The sequence below is a fragment of the Chiloscyllium punctatum genome, chromosome 20 (genome assembly GCF_047496795.1).
Source record: "Chiloscyllium punctatum isolate Juve2018m chromosome 20, sChiPun1.3, whole genome shotgun sequence".
Lineage (NCBI taxonomy): Eukaryota > Metazoa > Chordata > Chondrichthyes > Orectolobiformes > Hemiscylliidae > Chiloscyllium > Chiloscyllium punctatum.
The window spans coordinates 35,010,201-35,033,405 of NC_092758.1; the positions used below are offsets into that span (position 1 = coordinate 35,010,201).

Consider the following 23,205-nt stretch of genomic DNA (forward strand, 5'->3'; position numbering starts at 1 on the left):
TTTTGGAGATGAAGTCCTGACTTCACATTGAGAATAACCTCCATTTGTGTTGAGTGGCACTATCACTGCTAAATGGGATAGTCTTCAAACAGATGTAGCAACTCAAGACTGGGCATCCACGAAGTACTGTGGGCTATCAACAGCAGCAGAATTGTACTCTAGCACAATCTGTGACCAAATAGCCCAGCATATTCCCCCACTCAACCATTAGCATGAAGCTAGGGGGTCAACCCTGGCTCAGTGGAGATTGCAGGAGGGCATGTCAGGAGCAACACCAGCATACTTGAAGATGTGTCAACCTGATGAAGCCTCCAAACAGGACTCATGCCAGTAGCATAAGCAGCAAGTGATTGACAAAGCTAAGCAAACGCACAATCAATGGATAAGATCTAAACTCTGCAGTTCTGCCACATCCATTTATAAATGGTGATGGACAATTAAGCAACTCACTGGAAGAAGAGGCTCCACAAATATTCCCATCCCAAATAATGGAAGAGCCCAGTACATGGGTGCAAAAGATAAGGCTGAAACTTTCACAGTAATCTACAACCAGAAATGCCAAATGGATGATCTACCTTTGCCGCCTCCATTACAGATATCAACTTCAGTCAATTCAATTCACCCCACGTAATATCAAGAAATGGTTGGAGACACGAGAAGTGGGAATGTTTGCCGATCATTGATTGTTCAATATTTGGCACCATTCTTGATTACTCAAATAATGAAGCAGTCCATGTCCAAATGCAGCAAATCTATGACTTTATCTGGACAATATCCAAGCTTGGTGTGGCAAGTAATGTTTGCTCCATACAAATGCAAGGTTATGACCATCTCCAGGAATTGCTCCATGACATTCAGTGGTGTTACCATCACTGAATCCCTAATGAACACCGGCATCTCTAAATCATGAATCCCTATCAACATCCTAGGGGTTGTCATTGACCTGGGCTCTCCATATAAACACTGACTACGAGAGCAGGTCGGAGACTAGGAATACCGCAACAAGCAACACACCACTTCGCTCCTCCAAAGCCTGCCTACCCTCTACAAGGCACATCCAGAAGTATGATGGAATCCACCCCACTGGTCTGGATGAGTGCAGCCCGAGTAACGCTGAAGAAGCTTGACGCCATTCAACACAAAGCAGCCTGGTTTAATGGCGCTTTCCACGTGCATCTACTCCCCCCTCCACTGAGGCTCAGCAGCAGCCATGTGTACTATTAACGAGATGCAACTGAAACTTCACCAAAGATCCTCAGTCACCATCTTCCAAACCCACGGCCACTTCTGTCTAGAAGGATAAGGGCAGCAGATAGATGGAAACACTTACCCCTTCAAGTTCCCCTCCAAGCCACTTGCCATCCTGGTCTGGAAACATATCACCATTCCTTTGCTATCACTGGGTCAAAATCCTGGAATTCCTTCCCCCTAAGGGCACTGTGGGTCAACCCACAGCGGGTGAACAGCAGCATTTCAAGAGTAGCTCACCATCGCCTTCTCGAGGACAACTAGGGATGGGCAGTAAATGCTGGCCAGTAGCAATGCCCATATCCCACAAATGAATAAAATTTTAAACGCTGTTTCGTTTCTGATATACTTATTGGATTTCATTTTCTTTTTCTAAAATCATTCGTCTTTTGAAGTAATTGCATCCATGTTGTGTTTTAACATACCAAAACATCCCAAGTTATTTCCTAGGAGCATAGGCAAACCAATTTTAAGAGTTATGTAAGGTAGTGATAGGGCAGACCAGGTGCAGTTTAAGGAGGTTTAAATAAGGAAGTAAGCACTTGAAAATGGAATTCCAGAACTGAGGGCCTCAGTAACTGAAAGCATAGCTGCAGTTTAAAATCAGGTGTGTGCAAGATATTTAATACTGGAGGAATATAAATAATTTGGATGGACTGGTGCAGAGGTGAAGTAATTGAAAGATATGTAAATTGTAGAATTGAGTTTTTAAAGTGACACTGCAATAGTTATACAACGTAGAGCAATTTGTTTCCAACTAAATATACTTGATGCAAGTTATTTTTTTAAAATCTTTTTAAGGAGTCAACACTGGGTCATCTGGTGATCAGTCAACAATTGACCATTATGATAGTGTGGAAGGAGGAGGTGAAATTAGTAAGTACTGCACTTACAAAATTATTAATTTTTGTTGCTAGATGTTGGGAGAAAATAAATTGTGTTGCAACTGGACTAAAAATTAGGAATGTCCTTTTTCTGTGGTCAGCATAACTACTTTGTGAGATGAAAGATCATTTTTAATAAAGCTTCTCGTATTGTTTAAATGCATGGCTATAACCTGAATTGCTCTTTTCAAGTCTGCATAGAAATATGTCCATAATTATGCACTAGGCGGTGGTGTAATGTGAACAGGGCCATCATTTTAAAAAAACTGATGTTAGACTACAAATTTTTTCTTTACCCTAATGGACATCTGCACTAGTGCTTGCAGCTTTCAATGAGGCAGGCTTATAACGCTGAAAAGAATGTTACTTTGTTCAAATCAGCATTTAAGGAAGCTTTTGACTCTTTTCTCCTATTTGCACTACAGTGCAGCCAGTTCAACAAGGTCTCCACACTAGAAGGACACTTGGCTACTCTTATCCCACCTTACCACCTGGCTACCAAAGCATGGCTAGCTCTGGAATTCCAGGTGGTCAGCTGGTAAATACAGAAGGACCACAGCAACCCTCTCAGGTATGTGAGGTGCTAATGTTTTCTGTGTTGATATGAGGAAACTTCAAATTTTCTATGAAAAGCTGTTGCAAACCCTTACCAGTCATGGATTTGAATGACCCAGTTTCCTGCTGGTGATGTCTTAAAACCAATAGAAACTCAAATTAAGATCAAGCAGCCGCTTAGAGTCATAGAGATGTACAGCATGGAAACAGACCCTTCAGTCCAACCCCTCTATGCCGACCAGATATCCCAACCCAATCTAGTCCCACCTGCCAACGCCCGGTCCATATCTCTCCAAACCCTTCCTATTCATATACCCATCCAAATGCCTCTTAAATGTTGCAATTGTACCAGCCATCACCACTTCCTCTGGCAGCTTGTTCCATACACATACCACCCTCTGCGTGAAAAGGTTGCCCCTTAGGTCTCATTTATATCTTTCCCCTCACCCTAAACCTATGCCCTCTGGACTCCCTGACCCCAGGGAAAAGACTTTGCCTATTTATCCTATCCATGTCCCTCATAATTTTGTAAACCTCTATAAGGTCACCCCTCAGCCTCTGATGCTCCAGGGAAAACAGCCCCAGCCTGTAGCTCAGATCCTTCAACCCTGGCAACATCCTTGTAAATCTTTTCTGAACCCTTTCAAGTTTCACAACATCTTTCCGATAGGAAGGAAACCAGAATTGCACGCAATAATTTGCTCCCAGTTTTTTGTTGCTGTTGATTGTGGAGTCATATTACTGAACATCTGAGTCAAGTTGCTTGTGATCTTGTGAAGGGAACCAGAGAGAAGAAAATGTGTTTTTTAAAGAAAATCTGTATTTTTTAAGATGTGCATTTAATCGGTAAGAATTGTGATTTTTTTTTCCATCACGTGCAAGTGTTAAAATATTTTGGAAAGTCTTCTATTTATGATCCCACTTTTATTGAATTTATGTACTAGCCTGTTTATTAGTTGAGCCTTCACAGTTGTTTTTGCTGAAGTATGGTACTGTGCTTGTGTAACAGACTTTCATAAAATATACTTTTGAAGATTGTCTATCTGCCAGTTTTTTTTTGCTGCCCAACATATTTTTCCTGTTTTTTTTTGTAAGGCCAAGCCTTTCAAACAGTGGTATCAGTCTGTCCTTGTATTAATTCAGAAATCTTGCAGCACCCTTTTCCATTTATACAAACAACACCCTATCGCTAACCCTTGAAAAGCCACTCCTTATTCAGTGAAGGATACCTGCTGAGATGTTAAATTGAAACCCATTTCATTGCATGATGCAAAGATAATCCCCAAATTTTCCTTCTACCTCATTTGCAACAGCACGTTCGGCTCCTCTAGACCTATAACAATTCCATAGTGCGACTGCTGCTTTGAAACTTGAGCTTCAATAATCTCATTACAGTGGCACTCTTGAGATTTATTCTCACAGCCAGTTTGAGAATAGATGGTGCACATCTGAGAATTTTAAAGGAATTGAGTCAATATGTTTGACAATTTTCAGTGGCTCCTGGATAACCCCATTAGATGGACATTTGTCTGTATTCAGCAGAAAAAACATTGTGCATCATGGCAATTATGCAAAAATCTTAAATGTAGATTGGTGCAAAATGTTTTACAATATGCATGCAAAATCTATTACAACAATCTATAGCATGCTGTTTTCAAAAACAGTAGTGCCTGTTTCAAATACCTCTGGAGGTGGTGATTTATCTATGTCGTATCTATTTTTGCAACAGTTTCTCCTCACAGTAAAACTTACTTTTTTCAGGTTCCACATTTTAATCAACTAATGGCTGGCATGGGTGGACTTAGCTTGCAGCAGGGTCAACAATCAGAGGCAGCACGACCAATAAATCTCCTGCAGGAGAGAAACATTCTGCCTTCAACTCCAGTCAAAGCCCCGCATGCAAATCTACACAAGGAACTGCAGAAACTAAACTGCAATCCAGAGTAAGTTGTAAAATGTTCTAATGTTTCTTGACCAAACAAACGTTGTGGTTTTGAAATGGAGAACTTTGTAAACCAAATCAAATCCTAATAATAAATTGATGTTTGCTTCCTGCTCTTTTATCTACTCTCCCATTTGACCCAGTTCTGGTGCTGTTGTTTGAAACGTGTCCTTCGTCAAATGAGGCAGTATTTGTGATGGCTTGCTTACTGAAGAAGTTCTTTAGGTTCTGTTTTTAAATCTTACTTTTCCCTTTGCTGAATCAGGAATTTCAATTCCCTTTTAAATGTTTCAGCAATTCATGTGGCAGTGAATAACAAAGTTCAAAAGCTGAATATTTATGTCCTCTCCTGTGCTATTTTCTTGAATTTTTCAGTTTTGTCCCAATTTTTTCCCTCCTGAAGGGGGGGTTATCTTTCAGTGGGTACTAACAATTCACTGTTGCTTTGCCTAAAAAAGTGTTTAGCCTAAAATGGTATCGGTGACTAGCATGTAAAATGTAGCAATAATCTTACAACACTTTGGTAGCCTTTGCCAAACACCTAGTAATCCTTACAAATTTCATGCAGTTTTTCTTTTTTTTATTTCAAATACCTTGGGATGCAATCCTGCAATGTCCATGTTTACACTCCAGGAGTTACTTGCTGGAAACAGGAATATGGAATAACGTCTTCCAACCCTTCATTGTAACATCAAGAGTTAGATTATAGCATTCTGACCAATTTCTCGTCTCAGCTAAAATGAAATAAAATCTGATCTGTTCCTGTTTTAATTTTGCTGAAGTGAAATATTTTTGTTTCAGTGTGTTCCGGTGTACGTTAACCAACATCCCTCAAACTCAGTCTTTATTGAGCAAAGCTAAGCTTCCTTTAGGATTACAACTGCATCCATTCAGAGACCTGTCAGTAAGTGATAACTAATATTTCTGTGGTGCAAACAATTCATGTTTTACAATAAAATGTGCATTGATTCAACCATCAAAGCCTTGTCAGGTTTGGAGCAGCCTGTCCTCAGCTTGGCCTCTCCACTTGGCAATCTGATTGTGATTAGGAGCACAGTGATCGGGGGAAAGGGGAGTATCTGACGCTGTGTGCAAACATTGGTTGATTATGCTGCACTAACCTAATAATTTATGCACGTTGACTTTTATTTTAAAACTGCACTCCTTCTAAAGTAAATCCTTTATGTAATTTTTAAAAAATGTTATGAGTATATTACTACTGCTTAGTGTGTATGCATAATGTTGCAGCAATTGCCTGTGGTTACATCGAGTACCATTGTGAGATGTCGTTCTTGCAGAACTTATATAAATCCTTTTGTCAATTTTCTGGACCAAAGAAGATGGAAATGTAACTTGTGCTATCGAGTTAATGATGGTAAGTTCACCAAAAAGTATAAAAATGTTTTTGAAACGTGAAATTTGTTTAAAGCTTAAGTTTCATAAAATAAATGAAAGAGGGGTGGTTGCAAAACCACATTGGGAGACTTGAGTGATAAAATGGGTTTTAAAAAGGCATTTGACAAAGTAGAACTGAGGTGACTGAAGATTCTGTTCCCGTCCGTGGAACAGAATTAGGGGAATGCATGGGAAGGGCAAAGGGATAAACAGTGGTTGTAGAAGTTGTGAAAGAAGTGGCAATAATATGGCTCTATATGAAAGTCACAATGTATCACGTTTAGAAATTCAGGCCCTGTTCTGCAGGTATACATGGTTTCAGTTTTTATCCAAGAGAGTTTCTTGAATAACAAATCATTCACCAGGTCACTGACATCTGCTGCTAGTTGGGGAATGAATATTGGAAAAATTGTGTGCTGCTCTTCAAGTAAGTTATGAAGTAGTGTCACCTTTAGCATGCAGGTTTAATGAATCCAAAAGACCGCATCTCCTGTAGAATAGACATCCTCCAGTAATGAAAATGAGTTCAGTAGCACTTTAATTAGCAACTACAGACACCAATGCACATTTCCATTTGTTAAGCTCAGCTGAAACTTAACTTAGTTTGTGGTGATGTCATGGAACAATTTGCAGATGAGAATGGTTAGTTCTTAAAATTTTTGTTTCCTCTGTTGTTGACTAGAGTACTTGGTAGTGAGGGGACATTAAAGGAGTAAAAGCTTAAAATTAACACACATGAATATTTCCTCCAAGTAAAACAACACAAGTGGATAGGTAGCATTTGAGTACTACTTGCACAAACCACCACTTAGAGGCTTTTACTGTTTATGCCGGTATGTTTTGTGGTGTGCACGGCTCCTTTCCTGGAGAGAGCCTTACACATTTAAATCAGGCTTGCTGATGAATTTCACTGGAATAGAAAAATTCAAGTTATGATTTAGGGACACTTTTACACCAGCACCAGTGCAAACCAGGTTCACTTAGCCCTGTTACTGAATTTACAGCAGTTGGCTGGGAGGCAGGAGTTTGATCTTTCCCATTTGCAAGTTATTTGACCGTTTGTATCCAATTTTCCTACAGGTGTGTTGTGTGAAGGTAGAATTATTTGGCACCTATGTAACCTACAGTGCTATTTCAGTCCAATAGAATTGTTGAAAATTTCAAAATATTGGTAATAAAGTGCATAGGTTTAGGACTTCTGGAAAATGAGGTCTCTGCATTAACACTTGATTAGTGGAGTGACATTGAATTATTGAGAGATTTAAACTACAAGAAAATTGACTTATGTTTTAAAACAGCTGGGAAATTAAATTCAAGTAGTTCCATGGTGACATCAGTAAACAGTTAAATGGTCTGTTTTTGTGGTGTCCTCCTAATTCAGGACTAAGCTGCCTAGTATCAGGTTAATAATTTGGTATGGTAAATGCAAACATGGTACACAGTAAGGATAAAATGAGAACTGCAGATGCTGGAGATCAGAGCTGAAAATGTGTTGCTGGAAAAGCGCAGCAGGTCAGGCAGCATCCAGGGAGCAGGAGAATCGACGTTTTGGGCATAAGCCCTTCTTCAGGAATGAGGAAAGTGTCCAGCAGGCTAAGATAAAAGGTAGGGAGGAGGGACTTGGGGGAGGGGCGTTGGAAATGCGATAGGTGGAAGGAGGTCAAGGTAAGGGTGATAGGCCGGAGTGGGGGTGGGGGGCGGAGAGGTCAGGAAGAAGATTGCAGGTTAGGAAGGTGGTGCTGAGTTTGAGGGATTTGACTGAGACAAGGTGGGGGGAGGGGAAGTGAGGAAACTGGAGAAATCTGAGTTCATCCCTTGTGGTTGTAGGGTTGGTGGGGTGGTAGGTGAGGATCAGTGAGGTTCTGTCCTGGTGGCGGGTGGAGGAGCGGGAAGTGGAAGAGATGCGGTGGAGGGCATCATCGACCGTGTCTGGGGGGGAAATTGCAGTCCTTGAAGAAGGAGGCCATCTGGGTTGTACAGTTTTGGAACTGGTCCTCCTGGGAGCAGATGCGGCGGAGACGAAGGAGTTGGGAATATGGGATGGCGTTTTTACAGAGGGCAGGGTGGGAGGAGGTGTAGTCTAGGTAGCTGTGGGAGTCGGTCGGTTTATAGTAAATATCCTTACACAGTAAGGATACTCTTAAGTTGATATGACCCATTCACTCCAGGACGTATGTGTGTAACAACTGATCAGACTACATTCTTCAGGCACTTAAAAGTATGAGATTTTCTATGATCTAGAACCAACATCTTCATTCAGCTGAGTGCGAGTATACAAAAATGCAAATGTAAAAGACAGTTTGCACTGACTTGCGCATTATGTATGTAAGCATCTGAAACTGTTGTATTGGTATTTAGTTCCTGAAGAATTCATGTACAACCCTGTGACTCGGTCCTATGGAGAGCCACACAAGCGACCCGAAGTTCAGAGTGCTACTATAGAATTTATTGCTCCTTCAGAGTACATGGTGAGTCTAGCTCTTTTAATTTTTAAACGAATGTATATCTCTATCTTATGTTTAACTCTATCATTGATGCGGAATTGTCCTTTCAGTTGACAAAACAATTCTAGCATGAAAAACAATTGAATTCCATGAGATTCTAAATTAGCTTTAACATTGCAATTGAGTAATGTTTCGTACAGGATATTTGCGCTCTCATGTGAAAACTGGCACCTTTGACAGTGCAGCACTCTATTAACACTCCAGTGGAGTGTCTGCTTAGATTCTGTTCTCCGGTCTCTGGACTGGAAGAAATCTAAGATCATCTAACTCCCATAGGTGGGTACGCTATCACTGAACCAATAATGACACCCATAAATACTTGGAAAATATTACATATTCATTCTAGATAGTTTGCACCTGGATTAAATTATAAGTATACTGGTGGAGCTGTGCTATCCTGAAATGAAGAGTTAGTTGTTATAAAACCATGTACGATGCACCAGTTGTCACAGCATTGTAAGTTTTTAAATAGGAACAGGTTTAAAAGATATTAGTGTTTTGTCTTTCTATAGCAAGCTAGTTGGAAGGGAGAGGTTTAGGACTGGTACCTTGTGCATTTTCCTAATACCTCATAGTCATAACAACTGAAATTGCTGGTGAAACTCAATGGGTCTGCCAGCATCTGTGGAAAGAAAGCAGAGTCAACATTTTGGGTCCACTGGCCCTTCAGAACGAGTAGCAGATGGGAATAGATGGTATAAAGGAATGAGAGGATAGGTGAAGACAGAACCTGGATGGAGAGAAAAACAAGCAAGCAAAGAAGTGGAGAAAAAACTGGTGGGAACCATAACTAGGTGAATATGGTTTGACTGTACCTGAAAGCAGCCCATGTGTTGACCACACTTGGGGTGTGGGGTTTGGTAAAGGACATGGAAGGTGGTATTGAGGCCCTAAAACTATTGAACTTGATATTGAATCTTGATGCATTGTCACCAGGCAGAAAATGAGGTAATGTACACATGCTTACATTTGAGCCTTGCTGGAGCACTGTAGCAAGCCTGAGACAGATGTTGGTGAAGGAATATGGTGGTGTGTTGATGTGGCACACAACTGGAAGCTCTGGTTCTTTTTGCAGATGATATGTTGCTCTGCAAAATGGTTCCCTATCCTGTGTTTCCTCTTCTCCTGTAGAGGAGACCATATTGTGAGTGGTACATACTTGAGACTAGATGGAAAGAAGTACAGGTAGATCACTGCTTCACCTAAAGATGTGCCTGAAGCCTTGCTAGGGAGAAGGCACCATGGGCGTATGGAGGAGGAATGGACCATGGTGTCCTGAAGAGAATAATCCTTGCAGAATGCTGACCAGGGAGAAGAGGGCAATGTGTATCGAGAGGTGACATCCCACAGGAGGTGTGGGAAAAGGTGACTTAATGATATTTTTGGATGCAGGTGGCAAGTAACAGCCAGGGAGACCTTTATCGGTCTAGTGGGAGGGATGATAAAGGGTGAGGATAGAAGTGTGGGAAATGGATCAAGCATAGCTGAGGGCCTTGTTAAGCACTTAAGAAATTAGAAGCAAAATAGATAAACTGCTCCAAATCCAGACAGGCGAGGGAAGCGGCACCGATTATGTTAGCGATGCAATAGAGATGTGGGGATGGACATTTGGAGAGTTGAGGGTTAGAACAAGGAACGTTCCATGTAACCCACAGAGACCAGCGTAATTGGGCTCCATGCACCGGCACGCATGGCAAAACTCATTTGAAAAAAGTAAGAAGAGTTAAAAGAAAAGTTGTTCAAAATGAGGAGGAGCTTGGCCAGTTGGAGAAGGGTTGTGGTGAATGGGAGCAGTTCAGACCTTTTTTTTTCCAGGAACAGGTAGAGAGCCCTCTAACAATCCTGATGGGGGATGGATGTGAAAACAGTTGCATGTCCAGGGTTAACTGGAAGTGGCTGGTGCCTATGAACTGGAAATTCTGACACATGTAAAGTGTTTGAAGAATCATACATGTAATTGGGAAGGGACTGGACAAGGAGAGAAAAATTGAGTCAGGGTCGGAAAGCAAAAATTCTGAGAGGCAAGAAAAGGCAGAAATGGGTCTATCTGGGCAGTCCTACTTAGGAAGAAAGTAGAAGCAGATTGTACAAGGTTGGGAACTACGAACTTGGCAGTTGTGTATGTTTTGGTGGGGGAGGGCAGAGGTGGAGAAACTGAGTTGGATAATTGCTACTGGATCCCCAGAGATGATGAGATTAGTGACTGTTACGTCATGGTCCAAGGGGAGACCGGAGGAGGTGACCACAATGGGAGAAAGTGAGGACTGCAGATGCTGGAGATCAGAGCTGAACAATGTGTTGCTGGAAAAGCGCAGCAGGTCAGGCAGCATCCAAGGAGCAGGAGAATCAATGTTTCAGGCATAAGCCCGAGGTGAGGACTCTTGCCCAAAGAAATGGGCATAGAGGTGAAGGTGATGGAAGAGGAGTTCAACATCATGCTTGAAATTCATAAGACGTGAACACAGATAAAACCGAGACCTATGCTGAGTACAGAACATTTAGCACTGGAGAGCAAAAGATCAGAAGGGACAGTAAATACCCGGCAAGGAGGTTATGCGATGGCAAGGAACGAGCAAGGGAGGAAGGTTCCAGAGGGGCACGGGGTACCTCCTGAGTTGATGCAACTTGTACTCCTTAATACCAGAAGTGGAACTGGGGGAACGTCAGCTCTGAAATAGTTTGAGGCAATGCTAATGGAAAGGGAGAGAGATCAAGACTGTGCACATGGCTGTGCATGACCCAAAGCGTGGCATCTTGAGATGCAGCAAGAACATCTAAGGTTAAAAATCTCACAACACCAGGTTATAGTCCAGCAAGTTTATTTGGAAGCACTTCCAAATAAACTTGTTGGACTATAACCTGGTGTTGTGATTTTTAATTTTATACACCGCAGTCCAACACCAGCACCTCCAAATCTGTCTAAGGAGCATTGTACATCGTGGAGATACCCATGTGATCCTGGGTAGATTGGAAACACATGAAACTTCAGTTGGAATCCACATGGATTGAGTCTGAGCCAGAGGCAGTCACTGTAGCATGCCATGTGGCTCTGGAAGCGAGTTTTGGCAAATAACTTGTCAACACTCGCAATGACAATGAAGCTAATGATGGTGAACAAGAAACAAGATGAGAATGGGAATTCTGTTGGAGAGAGGAGCAGAACTTCAGGATGGGCATTTCTGGAAGAGATGAGTAATGAGTTAAACACAAAAATAAAACAAAGAATTGCAGATGCTGGAAATCTGAAATGACACGATTGCTGGATAAAATCAAGTCTAGCAGCATCTGTGGAGAGAAAGCATGGTCAACCTTTGGGTCCAGTGAGCCTCTTTCAGCACTATCAGTAGCTGGATAAAACTGAATACCCATTCTCCTACCTTTTTTCGAAGGTTTTAATTCAGGGATATCCATATATCTATGCTATTGGCAGGACATGAAGTTACGAAGCCTACTTGAGGAAATGGTTTCTCAGTCGATCGTGACTGCTGAAATTTAAGCTGCTCCTTCCACATAAACAGTGTGTTGAACTATGTATTAGAATGGGAGTTGTACTTCTGTCCGTAAGCTAGTTCTGTATCACAGCAACTATATCTTGGTATGGAATGTCCATTTCAAGTAATGGTAAAAATGATTTCTTTATTGGGCAGGAAAAGTGCAGTAAATTATTATTTCATTTGGTTTATTAAGATTTCAACATCTTGAAAAGTCAAAATAATTCTTATTCGATGTTGAAAATTTAACCTTTTTTGACAATTGTCAGAGTCTGGGGATATTTCCAGAAACAAACCTATGCTGTTTTCAATTGCATTTACATATTTTACCAGTCTGGTTTAAACAGACCATGATTTGCATTATTTTAAAAATCATTCACGGGAAGTGGGCCAAGCCAGCCAGCATTTATTGCCCATTCCTAATTGCCCAGAGGGCAATTTAAGAGTCAATCACATCACTGTGGATCTGGGGTCATGTATAAACTAGACCAGATTAGGATGATGATTTCCTTCCCTGAAGAAGTTAGTGAACCAGATGAATTTTTACTGACAATTAACAATCTATTCATGTCATTGTTCGGTTCTTAGATTTTTATTGAATTCATATTCCCCCATTTGCCATAGCAGGAAATGAACCCAGGTCCCCAGAACGTTACCTGGCTGTCGGGATTAACAGTCCAGCAATAATAACACTAGGCCGTCACTTCCCTCGAAAGTGCTTTACAAGTGTTTCCACTTGTTTTGTTGCATGGTAACATTTTGTAACTCCATTACAGATAGCAGACACACTTGATCAATATTTGTTGTTTTCTAGCTGCGACCACCACAGCCTGCAGTTTATCTTTACATCTTGGATGTGTCCCATAATGCTATAGAGTCTGGATACTTAAATGCTGTCTGCCAGTCGCTGTTGGATAACTTGGAAGCGTAAGTTTGCTTTTCATACAATGTGAAGAGTTTTTAATGTAAAGTTTTCCCTTTTACGTGACTGCATTGAATCTTTGATATTGAAAATTCTATTTGCTTAAATATCTAGTCATGTGGTATATGTTCAGCTGCAGAAACTGGCATGTTTTGGGCCAGAGAAGCACAGCAAATGGAACTTAGCAAGTTTGTCTGGATGCAGATAATTCTATGTCTTGGACTTTGAAACAAAACTGTGACCTCTAAGGTTCATTACTGTATTGGAAAACAAATGTTTTGCAGTTGACCTGCTTGGACTTGTTAGGACATGGCTTTGTGGCAGAGGGTACCTGCATCTGGATCTTTTCGTTCAGTGGTAGGGACACTACCACTGCGCCATTACATGTTCACAGGCTCATTGTTCTGAATTTATTTGGCTCACCTGTTTTACTTGAAGTGTACACTCATTGTGACAAGTTTTAACAACAGATCTGGTATAAGCATAGCTCTGTAAAAGGTGACCAATCATGTGTGACATGCTGTAATTTATATACACAATTTAGCCTTGGGTCAATCCACCTTCATCTCTGCAGTTACTTAAGCAGATATATAATTTGCAGTGATTTTTTTCGCTTGGAATGAAGTTTGGAACTGACTGGTGTTAAAATATTTTATAATTATTTAAATTTAGATATGCTCATACAATCAGACTCCTTTTTTTGAGGGGATGTTAAGGAAAGTGGAAAACTGGTTATGCCTTTTTTTTTATTGTAAGAATTTTACTGGGTAGTATTAACGTTATATCATGAATTGAATAATCATTCCATGATCACAGAGTGCATGCAATTTGCTCAAGGAACAATCATGTATTTTATTCAGTCAATTAACCCTATATCTTATGGTTTTACTTGCTCATGGTCTTATCAACCACATTTGCTGTTGGTCAGTCACCTCCTCTAAAATATATTAGTGAACCAGATGGACTTCTATGACCATTGCCATCACTGAGACAACCTCCAATTGCAGCTTTACTAAATGAATTTAAACTCCATGGCTTGTTGCAGTCTGACTTTCAACTTATATGCCCAGACAATTCAATTGAATCCCTAGATAAAACTCAAAAGAACTGCGGATGCTATAAATCAGAAACAAAAACAGAAATTGTGGAAAAGCTCAGCAGGTCTAGCAGCATTTCTGAAGAGAATTTAGGCTTAACGTTTCAGTTCCAATAACCCTTCCTCAGAGTTGATGGTAGCTTGGAAAATGTCAGATTTATATGCAGATGGTGGGGGGTGGGGTGAAGGAATAAACGATAGCTGGGGATAGAGCTCAAAGACAGAGAAGAACAGTTGAACAGACAAGTGAGTGGATGATGATCTGGCTAGCAGGGTGAATAACTGTTAATGGAAACTGTTAGTGGCTAACCATAGGTACTGTGTAATGGCAGACTGTGCTAACAAGGCTTGGTATGTGGGGAAAGGGGCTAGGGCATGGGAGATTTCAGGCCGTAAAATAGTTGGACTCGCTATTGTGTCTGGAGGGCTGCAGGGTCCCCAAGCAGACTTCTGGATAGCTGGTCCACTGTAAGATTCATTCTGCCATCATCTCCCCTTAACTGAGGACTGAGCCTATGGAACCTTTTGTCCATGGTATGCAAAGTTGAACCGATACCATTTTCATAGCTTTGTTTGATTATTTTCTGACCTCAATCAGCAAATTTCATCAAGCTTGTTTTTGCTGCACACATCAAATTGCTGTTTTATCTGGCCAATCCATATATACCTAGTTCCTGCAAAATATTTTTATTCTAGTTTGAAGATTGCTAATTTTGTCAGTTGTTTCTTGAAATGGTTGCTTGCAATATTTTGCATTAAAATTCCTAACTGCTATATCTTGTCCACACCTTGACTTTTTCCAACCAACCAAGATCAAAACCATCCCTTGAGGTAGTGTTGCATCTCTACATGCATTCCCTGTTGAAAGGATCTTATTTCAGCTTGTTTGTTTTTGGCATCCCTTCTGAATTTCTTTTGCTCCAAAGTGATCACGTAACATGTATTGAATGAAGTCAAGTGGTTCATAAATATACCACAGTTACATGGTGAATTAAGTATGTGTGTGCAATGATGACTTGTACATCATGGACAGTTCAGTGATAAACAGTTAGAAAAAGGAAAATGTAAGAAATGTACTATACCAAGGATTTTTTTTAAGAAGAGAGTGTTGGCATCCTGTTAAATATTTGACAGGGTTGAATAGATAAAATTTGCCTTTTTTTCAACTTGATGGGAACAACAAAGTAAAATTGCTTCAACTTGGGTGGGAAACAAAAATCACCATTTCCTTTGTTATTGAGTACTGTTTTCTGTTATCTGGAACTCTAATAAAAATAAACATTTGCGTACAGCAGCATGCCTGAACATTAAACATACAGCATCTTGAAAATTTGGCTTTTGACTGTGGATGTGAAGAGTACTTTTTTTTAGGTCCCAGACTATCTTCTGAAATTATTTGACACTGGAATGGCTGGAAGGAAAGCAGGTTACTCCTCATGGATACTCTCTTCCAGATTTGTATCTTTCAGATCAACAGCATTTGAGTGTTGTTATAGGAGTAATTTTTCGTTGATTCTAACTTCTGAAAGCAGTGAGAGCATGTGTATGGAAGCTAGCATTTCTTTTAGGGAGTAAATGCCAGCTAGGTTCTTTTCAGGATCCTTCCTTCATGCGTTTAATCCTCCCTCTACTTGGTACACTTGGATCAGTTAGCCTGAAATTCCTTGACCATAATTGAACCTAAATGATTGATTTATAATTAGTTATTAAGTTTAGAGTGTAAGGTCCTTAAGGCAGTTTTGCAATCATTCTTTAGTCAGTGGCCTGATATACAGTGTAGTGTCTTCAAATTGGTTTGTATGGGTTTGAATTTTCACTTGTCATGGAGTTAAAATATGACCACCTTGATATTTCTGTCAAGGCAGTCATATTTGTCAAAGACAATATAGATTGCCTTAAACTGACTAAAGCTTCAAGGAGTGTGTTTGGTACTCAGATCTAGAACGTTTCCAATTTGTTTTGAAATTTTCAGGTTACCTGGTGATTCTCGTACAAGGATAGGTTTTATTACCTTTGATAGCACCATTCATTTCTACAGTCTTCAGGAAGGTCTGTCTCAGCCTCAGATGATGGTGGTTTCAGATATAGAAGGTATGTGTAAACACGCAAGTTTTCAGTCTGGTGTACAAAAATCTTTGTTACAAAGAATGAATATTTTAGGTGCAATAGTTGTAAAGGGCTATCCTGTGTTGAGTGACTCATTGCCAATTGTATCACCTGAGATATAAATAGCATGTTTTACAGCTGCAAAACCCCTCAAAGCTTTGCAAAATCAATTTGAACGAGATTTGTTTTTATCAATCCTCTTCAAATCAAATGTAGGATGAGTTGCCAGTTGCATTCTGTAATTTTTTGAAAAGGTGAAGACATTGCCTTTCTGCTGCATAATGTGCTCTTTACCCATGTCACTTGATCCTTCCCCATTGTAGGCCACAGTTTCTGGCTAAATCAGATTGTTTGCAACCTCTAAGTGTGGTTTTCATTCCTATCCCTATCAACTGACTGAATCTAAACCAGACTGTGTATGCCTTTGATATATTTGACCTCGCAATTGACACTACCTATTTCCACCATGACAGCATTGTCCAAGGTGCCTTGGTTCATTTGTGTTGAAGCCTTCATTTAGATCATGGTTCTTAAGTTGACTTTTTTGTTTCTGTTCAGTCTCCTATCTTCTACCCTCCAAATCTGAGCTTGTTCAAATTTCTGCCTGTACCCTTACTTGGCACCTAGTCCTAGTTTTGTAAACTCTTTCCCCAACCTGTGTCCACTGAACCCTGGTTTGTGTCTGGTTAAGCAACACCTTTTTTGTTTTGAAAACACTCACTCTTATTTTCAAATTTGGTAATGATGTCTCATCCTGGCTCTTCTCACCCTAATTCCCTGTAAAATACTCCAGCCCAAAATCTTTGTTATCTGCTGTTCTCTAATTCCAGTTTCTTCACCGTCCAGAGTTTTGACTGCTTCACCCTAGTGGCCATGCCTTCAGCTGTCCATCTCTGAGGTGCCTCCCCATAGCCTCTCCACTCCTTTTACCTCTTTTGTTTATTTCTTTCCTTTCCTAAAATGTAATTTAAAATCCACCTCTTTGGCTAGGTTTTTGTGTCACGTGCTAAAATCTGCTTATGTAATTCATTGTCAAATTTTGCTTTATAGCTCTCCTGTGAATCTTGTGGTGTTTTAAAGGCTGTACCAGAATACTATGTTTTAGGTTTGCTTCTGTAATCCTCATTCACATCTTCAGACTCTATTGTTCCAAAATAGGATAGCCTTCCAGTATTTATTCTTTAAACTTCAACTCATCCCACATACTGTAGTCTGTTTCCTATCCTGCACCAGTTCCCATTCATAGCTGTGCCATAGCTCATGTGCACTGATTTTCAACCATTTCAACGTGTACACTTTATTCTTTCGTTAACACCTAACAGAGCCTTACCCTTAGAATGTAACTCTCAACCCTCCACTGCAGCATTTTCTCTGAATTTTCTTGTTCTCTGCCTTCAACCTCCTGTCTCTCCCCTCACCAGTCCCCAAAAATAAACCAAAATCAAACCTCTCCTTTTGGTCTATCACTGGTTATTTGGGTCCTGAGCACTGAAATTTGTTTTTTTAAATCTGACTGTCAGCCTGCTCTTACTTTCATACCCTCCTGATAATGTTCTACTTTGACCAAGCTTTTGACCATCCTTACTGTACTTTAGAAAGTGTGAAGTCAATTTGGGCATGCCTTCCCACAAACAACAACGTGAGAATGATCAGATAATGTATTTTAAGTATTGCTGAAAAACGTTCAAATGTACAGTAGGAAAATTGCTTCAAATTGAAAATTCCAGCTTGAGCTGAAGTAATGTTCATCTTTTTGCAGATATTTTCATACCAACGCCAGACAACTTGTTGGTTAACTTGAATGAAAGCAAAGAGGTAAGCATTTAAATAGAAGTATTTATATTCATCCATGAATTACAGTAATCTTTTCACAGATGCTGCTAGACCTGCTGAGTTTTTCCAGCAATTTGTTTTTGTTGTTGATTTACCGGTCAGTTTTTCACTTGGCTTTCAAAGCTCTCGCTCAACTCCAGGTAATAAACCAATCTTCTAAACCAGTACCCTAATGATCAAGCAGCAGGAATGCACTGTGCTGACAAACTGTGTTTATAGTTGGCCCAAGCCCTCTGCTTTAGAGCTCTTGCCAACCTAAGCAAAACAGTCTGGCCTTTGGTCAATGAAATATGTCCTAATAGTAAGGAAGTGTGTCCACTACACTAAGCAAACAAGAACATTAATGTTGTGCATTACTTGACTGGTTAATTTGGATTACATTAATTACATTGGCACCCAACTAAACAAAATAAAAATCCTGCTCAGACGCATGACATATGTATAAAACTTCCAACTTTGTCTCATGTTGAAAATGTAGAGTAATTTGTCACAGGAGCTGCTTGCTTCCATATTTGAGTATGTGATATTTGTCAAATTCAGACTAATTTCCACATATTAATGCTTTATTGAAAAAGAAGCAATTGGTTTATTAGAGGAAAGTAGAGCCACATCAAGCCAGTTCATGTTAAGCATGTAATCTTAAACTAAAGCAGTAGTTTGCTTTTCTGTGATTTCAGTTAATTCAAGACTTGCTGAGAACTCTGCCACAAATGTTTCACAATACGTTGGAGACTCAGAGTGCCCTAGGTCCTGCATTACAGGCTGCGTTCAAGTTGATGTCTCCCACTGGTGGTCGTGCATCTGTCTTCCAAACGCAATTGCCTTCATTAGGCGTAGGTGCTTTAAAGTCGAGGGAGGATCCCAACCAGAGATCCAGCTTAAAGGTAGGATCTGCTCTTTTCAATGTTTGAGCAATACTGTAACTGTATTTTATCCAAAGGGAATTAGTTTTGTTTGTTTTTATGGCCGGTTACTTTCCATTATTGTTTTTGAAGGCAAATCGTGGGTTTCTTAATTGATCAGATTTTACTGATTGGTCTTTCCAGAAACCTGTGTGATATGTACTTGTGATGTGATGTTTTCTTTTGCTTTGTTAACATGTTTAATTCTCTTTGAGACTAGCCTGTTGGTTAAATTGGCTAATTCAAAGCAATTGAAGTATCATTTAAATATCTCCGTTCAAAGAGGAAAAATACCCTTGTGATATTTTGTTTTCATAGTCTTAAGTTTCAAATGTTAAAGTACCTCTGCATTGTTAATAGGATGTGCAGAAATTGTCTCCTGCATTAGCTTGAAGTAGCATAGGTCAACTTTTCAGAAAGCCCAACGTATCATATTTCAAAACAAATGGTTTCAGGTAATTTTAATTTTTATCAATTCTTAATTATGTTCCCTCTTCATAACTGAGTAGTCCATAGCCAAAGTAGAAAATTGATCTTCAGGGGCATATTTTTGATGGTAAATATGAGCTATTTCTGTGAATTTAAAAATGCAAGTTTCTGTTGTTTCCCTGTCCCATGTAAACCTGAATGAGAACTTTGGAGTCCTCACATTAGCTACATTGTATTTCTTCCAATGGTTTTCGTGAATATGGTATGCAGTAACTTAAATTATTGGAAGATTACAGATAAAACATATTAATGACTCATTTTGCAGAGTGGCTGTTTAGATTATTTCTGAAGCTGGTAGCTCTTATTAAATTTGATAATGCAAGCATTAAGTGCATTTCTTTTTAAAGTTTTTTTTCTTTTAAAAAATTAGGATGTTCAGCATCTTTCTCCAGCCATTGATTTCTACAAGAAGCTTGCCCTGGACTGTTCAGGACAGCAGATAGCAGTGGACCTCTTCATGTTGAATGGTCAATATTCTGATTTAGCATCACTAAGTAAGTAAGAAAGACTAGAGTTTACAGTATGTGAATTAACAATTAAAGTACGTTGTATTGTAACTGTATTAACAAGGAAGTTTTGTAAAACTTTTGTTTAATTCTAAAAATACATTCTGCCACTCCTGTCACCTGTATAACTGCAGTGCCCTGTTTGACCTTGATTCGAGATTCTGAATCCATTTCCACTGTCATGAAATAACAACTGTCTGACTACAGTAGAGTATGCATTGCTATCCCCTCCCACTTCTGTGCATTTGATACCCTCATCTGTGCTTACATTATCTCCAAATTTAACAAGATCTCATGGCTAACAATTCATTTTGCACCTCCTCTGACCTTAAACTTGTCGAAGTCTCATGAGTGTTCTATCCCCCAGAGTTCAGATTGCTGCAGTGTTTGCTCAGCAGTTTTGACATCCTGTCTATCAGTGCCTCAGTTGTAAAATTTTTACCTTGTTAACATGTTTAATTCTCTTATCAAATTTTTATCTTATCCAAATCTGTACATGACTTTTCTTTCCCCCTTCACAGCTCTTGACCTCATTAGGTCCTGCATTCCTCTAATTCTAGACTCTTGTGCACTCATTGGCCTAGCAATATCAACCATGCCTTCATCTGTTAAGGCCCTCACTGTAGCATTCTCTGCAAAAGTTTTTTTCCTTATTTATCTCTGTGCTCTTTTTAAAGTCCATGTTATTGGTCAAGCTTTTAGTCACTCACTCTAATCTTGTACTTAATCCTTGTTTCCAAAAGCCATTTTAACAAAATTTAAAAAACAGATTGTTCATGTTTTCTCAGCTTGCATTTCAAAGTACTCGGCTGGTTGCATTTACTGTTATCCATCCTATCATCACAAACACAATCCTGTCCTGGTGGAGAAGTTTGAGAAAGACCTGAAGCGTTACTTGACTCGAAAGATTGGTTTTGAAGCAGTCATGAGGATACGATGCACTAAAGGTCAGTCCCACTTACCATTATTGTCTAGTTGCTAGCAACCTTCAGTCTACAATTAAAACTGCAATAGAGTGATCATAGAGTGATAAAGAAACCTCTATTGAACTTAGCCTGATAGTTTGTTAATTTCAGTAACTGTTACATGATGCCATATTTCCCATACTGAAATTTTTTCATCAGGTCTCGCCATCCATACTTTCCATGGGAACTTCTTTGTGCGTTCTACAGACTTGCTGTCCTTGCCGAATATAAATCCTGATGCAGGGTTTGCAGTGCAGATGTCAATAGAGGAGAATCTGGTAGATGTGCAGCTAGTCTCATTTCAAGCTGCCCTATTGTATACTTCAAGTAAAGGTAAGGATAAGCAAGAATACTGGCTGTAAATGCCTTTGTGTTTGATTTAAGCACTGCTGTCTAGAAATTCATACAAGTTAAAACACAGACCAATTAGTTTCTTGTGTTTAATCTAGCATCTTAAGTATATATATTTCTTTCACCTCAACTACTGTTTGGTATTGAATTCTGCATTTATACTATACTTCAGGTAGAAGTTTCTTTTGAATTCCCTAGTGGATTTATCAGTGACTTTTTTACATTTGTGGCTTATTTTTTGTGTGCATCCCCTCCCCTATGAGAGCTGGAGCATTTGTGGTGGGAAAAGGCCGTGACTACTTTCGGCCTTTGACCTTTCATCTGAATTCCATTAAAGTTTTTTTTTTCTCTCTCCACAGAGAATACATGAGGTTGAGTATTTCCAGCATTTTTCTTTTCCTAGTTCTCTGGTTGCCATGTCATGTCTCTTAAACATTGAAGACTACTTGCTCGCCATTGTTCTTCTCTTTTCTGAGGAACAATCTCAGCTTGTTAGTTTTTACAATTGTATTTAATCTCTCAGTTCTGGTATCAAAATTAATTTTCTTTGACTTTTCCTTCATGCTCCCATAGCTGCCTACATAACTGCAAAATTATGTAGCACAACCAAGGTTTGATTCAAGTTTAACCGAACTTAGAATTTCCGTTCTATTCTTCTGGAAATGAACCCAATGCTTATTTGTTTTATTTTTGCATGCTATCGTTAATCTCCATCGCTGTTTTTAGTGATTTGCATATCTGTATTGCTTTATCATTTTGCTCCTTCCCCGTTGAGATGCTGCTGTGCAGTTGTTTATATTTTCAGGTAGTTAACGAACTGTCGTCAGTGGAGTCTGCAAGTGCAAGCTTCGTAGCTCCTCAAAATTAGTATATCTAGTTTGAGTGCATACATTCACTGCAAATACCTTTTTTGTTATCTACTGGAGTATCCAGTCCCCAAATCAGTCAGACTTGTAATGCAAAATGGCGTGTTTTGCTGAGGCAGCATGACTCTTTGGCCTAAAATAGGTGTAAAGCAACACCTGGGAGATGCTGTTCCAATTCTACAAGAGGTGGCTCAGAATGCTGATCATTGATAAGCGAATGATTACATCATCACCTCGTAGCACCCAATGTGCCTATGCAGCCTACTTGAAGGATAACAGCTTGCTTCTGAGTTGGAAAGGGGTCTAAACCATTCCTCATCTCATCACCCAGTTGGTTTGCCTTAGTGATTTGGCATTTCTTAATGTGGCCAAACTACAACAGAAGAAAGCACAAAGTCCAAGCACACTTGAAATAGTGGGAAAAGAAGAAAGATTCTGAAACTTGCTTGCTGGAATGCAAAAATAATACTTGACCCTGGTAACAATGGTTGTTCCAAAAAACACGCAGCGCTTGTAGCCCATGCTCTAACCAGCCAGATTAAACATTGATCAAATAAAACTGAGTGAGGTTCACTTCTCTGAAAAAAAAAACAATCTTACAAAACCCACTGCATCATGTATTTGTCAAGTAAGCTTTTAAGGTGAAGACCACCCCTTGGTATATGCTTCATGAGAAAGAAAACCTGCTGCTAAACTTCCAATTCTGGCCATTATGAACACTTCATGTCCATTGGCCTTCCTCCAAGACTAGCAGCATGCAACTTTCAATGTCATGCTCCAACCATGAAGGCTAGCTCAGCTGATGAAGACATTCCCTTGAACACTTCCAGGATGAAATTTTTTTTGTCCTTCATGATTTCAGTGTCAGAGTTAACCGTGATAGACTGGCATGGGAAGGACTGCATTGAAACCATGAGTTTGGATAGTGCAATGCAATGGGGCAGCCTACTCTTGTAGCACTGTAACAAAGCAGCTTCAAGAACCAATCCCTTTTTTGAACAAAGATCAAATCTGGCCAATTGTGGATGTATCAAAACATTGGTGTCTGATCAGGTATGTGTTAGTGCACCAGTATTGCCTGAATGATTATCGTATACAAGATGGCCATGTCCAGAGCTAACGGTCATACTACCTGATGTTCACTTGAAGT

The 23,205-nt window shown here is 39.7% G+C and overlaps 1 protein-coding gene across 1 annotated transcript in view; it reads left to right on the forward strand.

The window, feature by feature from the left end:
• sec24a (SEC24 homolog A, COPII coat complex component) overlaps positions 1 to 23,205 on the forward strand; it is a 64,232-nt gene that overhangs the window by 21,402 nt on the left and 19,625 nt on the right. Inside the window, exons 4-16 of the mRNA XM_072590660.1 lie at positions 2,050 to 2,124; positions 2,558 to 2,703; positions 4,449 to 4,630; positions 5,431 to 5,533; positions 5,878 to 6,004; positions 8,383 to 8,492; positions 12,834 to 12,946; positions 16,010 to 16,128; positions 17,903 to 17,958; positions 18,654 to 18,860; positions 19,738 to 19,861; positions 20,662 to 20,820; positions 20,998 to 21,171. Of these exons, the coding sequence (XP_072446761.1) occupies positions 2,050 to 2,124; positions 2,558 to 2,703; positions 4,449 to 4,630; positions 5,431 to 5,533; positions 5,878 to 6,004; positions 8,383 to 8,492; positions 12,834 to 12,946; positions 16,010 to 16,128; positions 17,903 to 17,958; positions 18,654 to 18,860; positions 19,738 to 19,861; positions 20,662 to 20,820; positions 20,998 to 21,171 (1,695 nt within the window). The remainder of the gene's footprint in view (positions 1 to 2,049; positions 2,125 to 2,557; positions 2,704 to 4,448; positions 4,631 to 5,430; positions 5,534 to 5,877; positions 6,005 to 8,382; positions 8,493 to 12,833; positions 12,947 to 16,009; positions 16,129 to 17,902; positions 17,959 to 18,653; positions 18,861 to 19,737; positions 19,862 to 20,661; positions 20,821 to 20,997; positions 21,172 to 23,205) is intronic.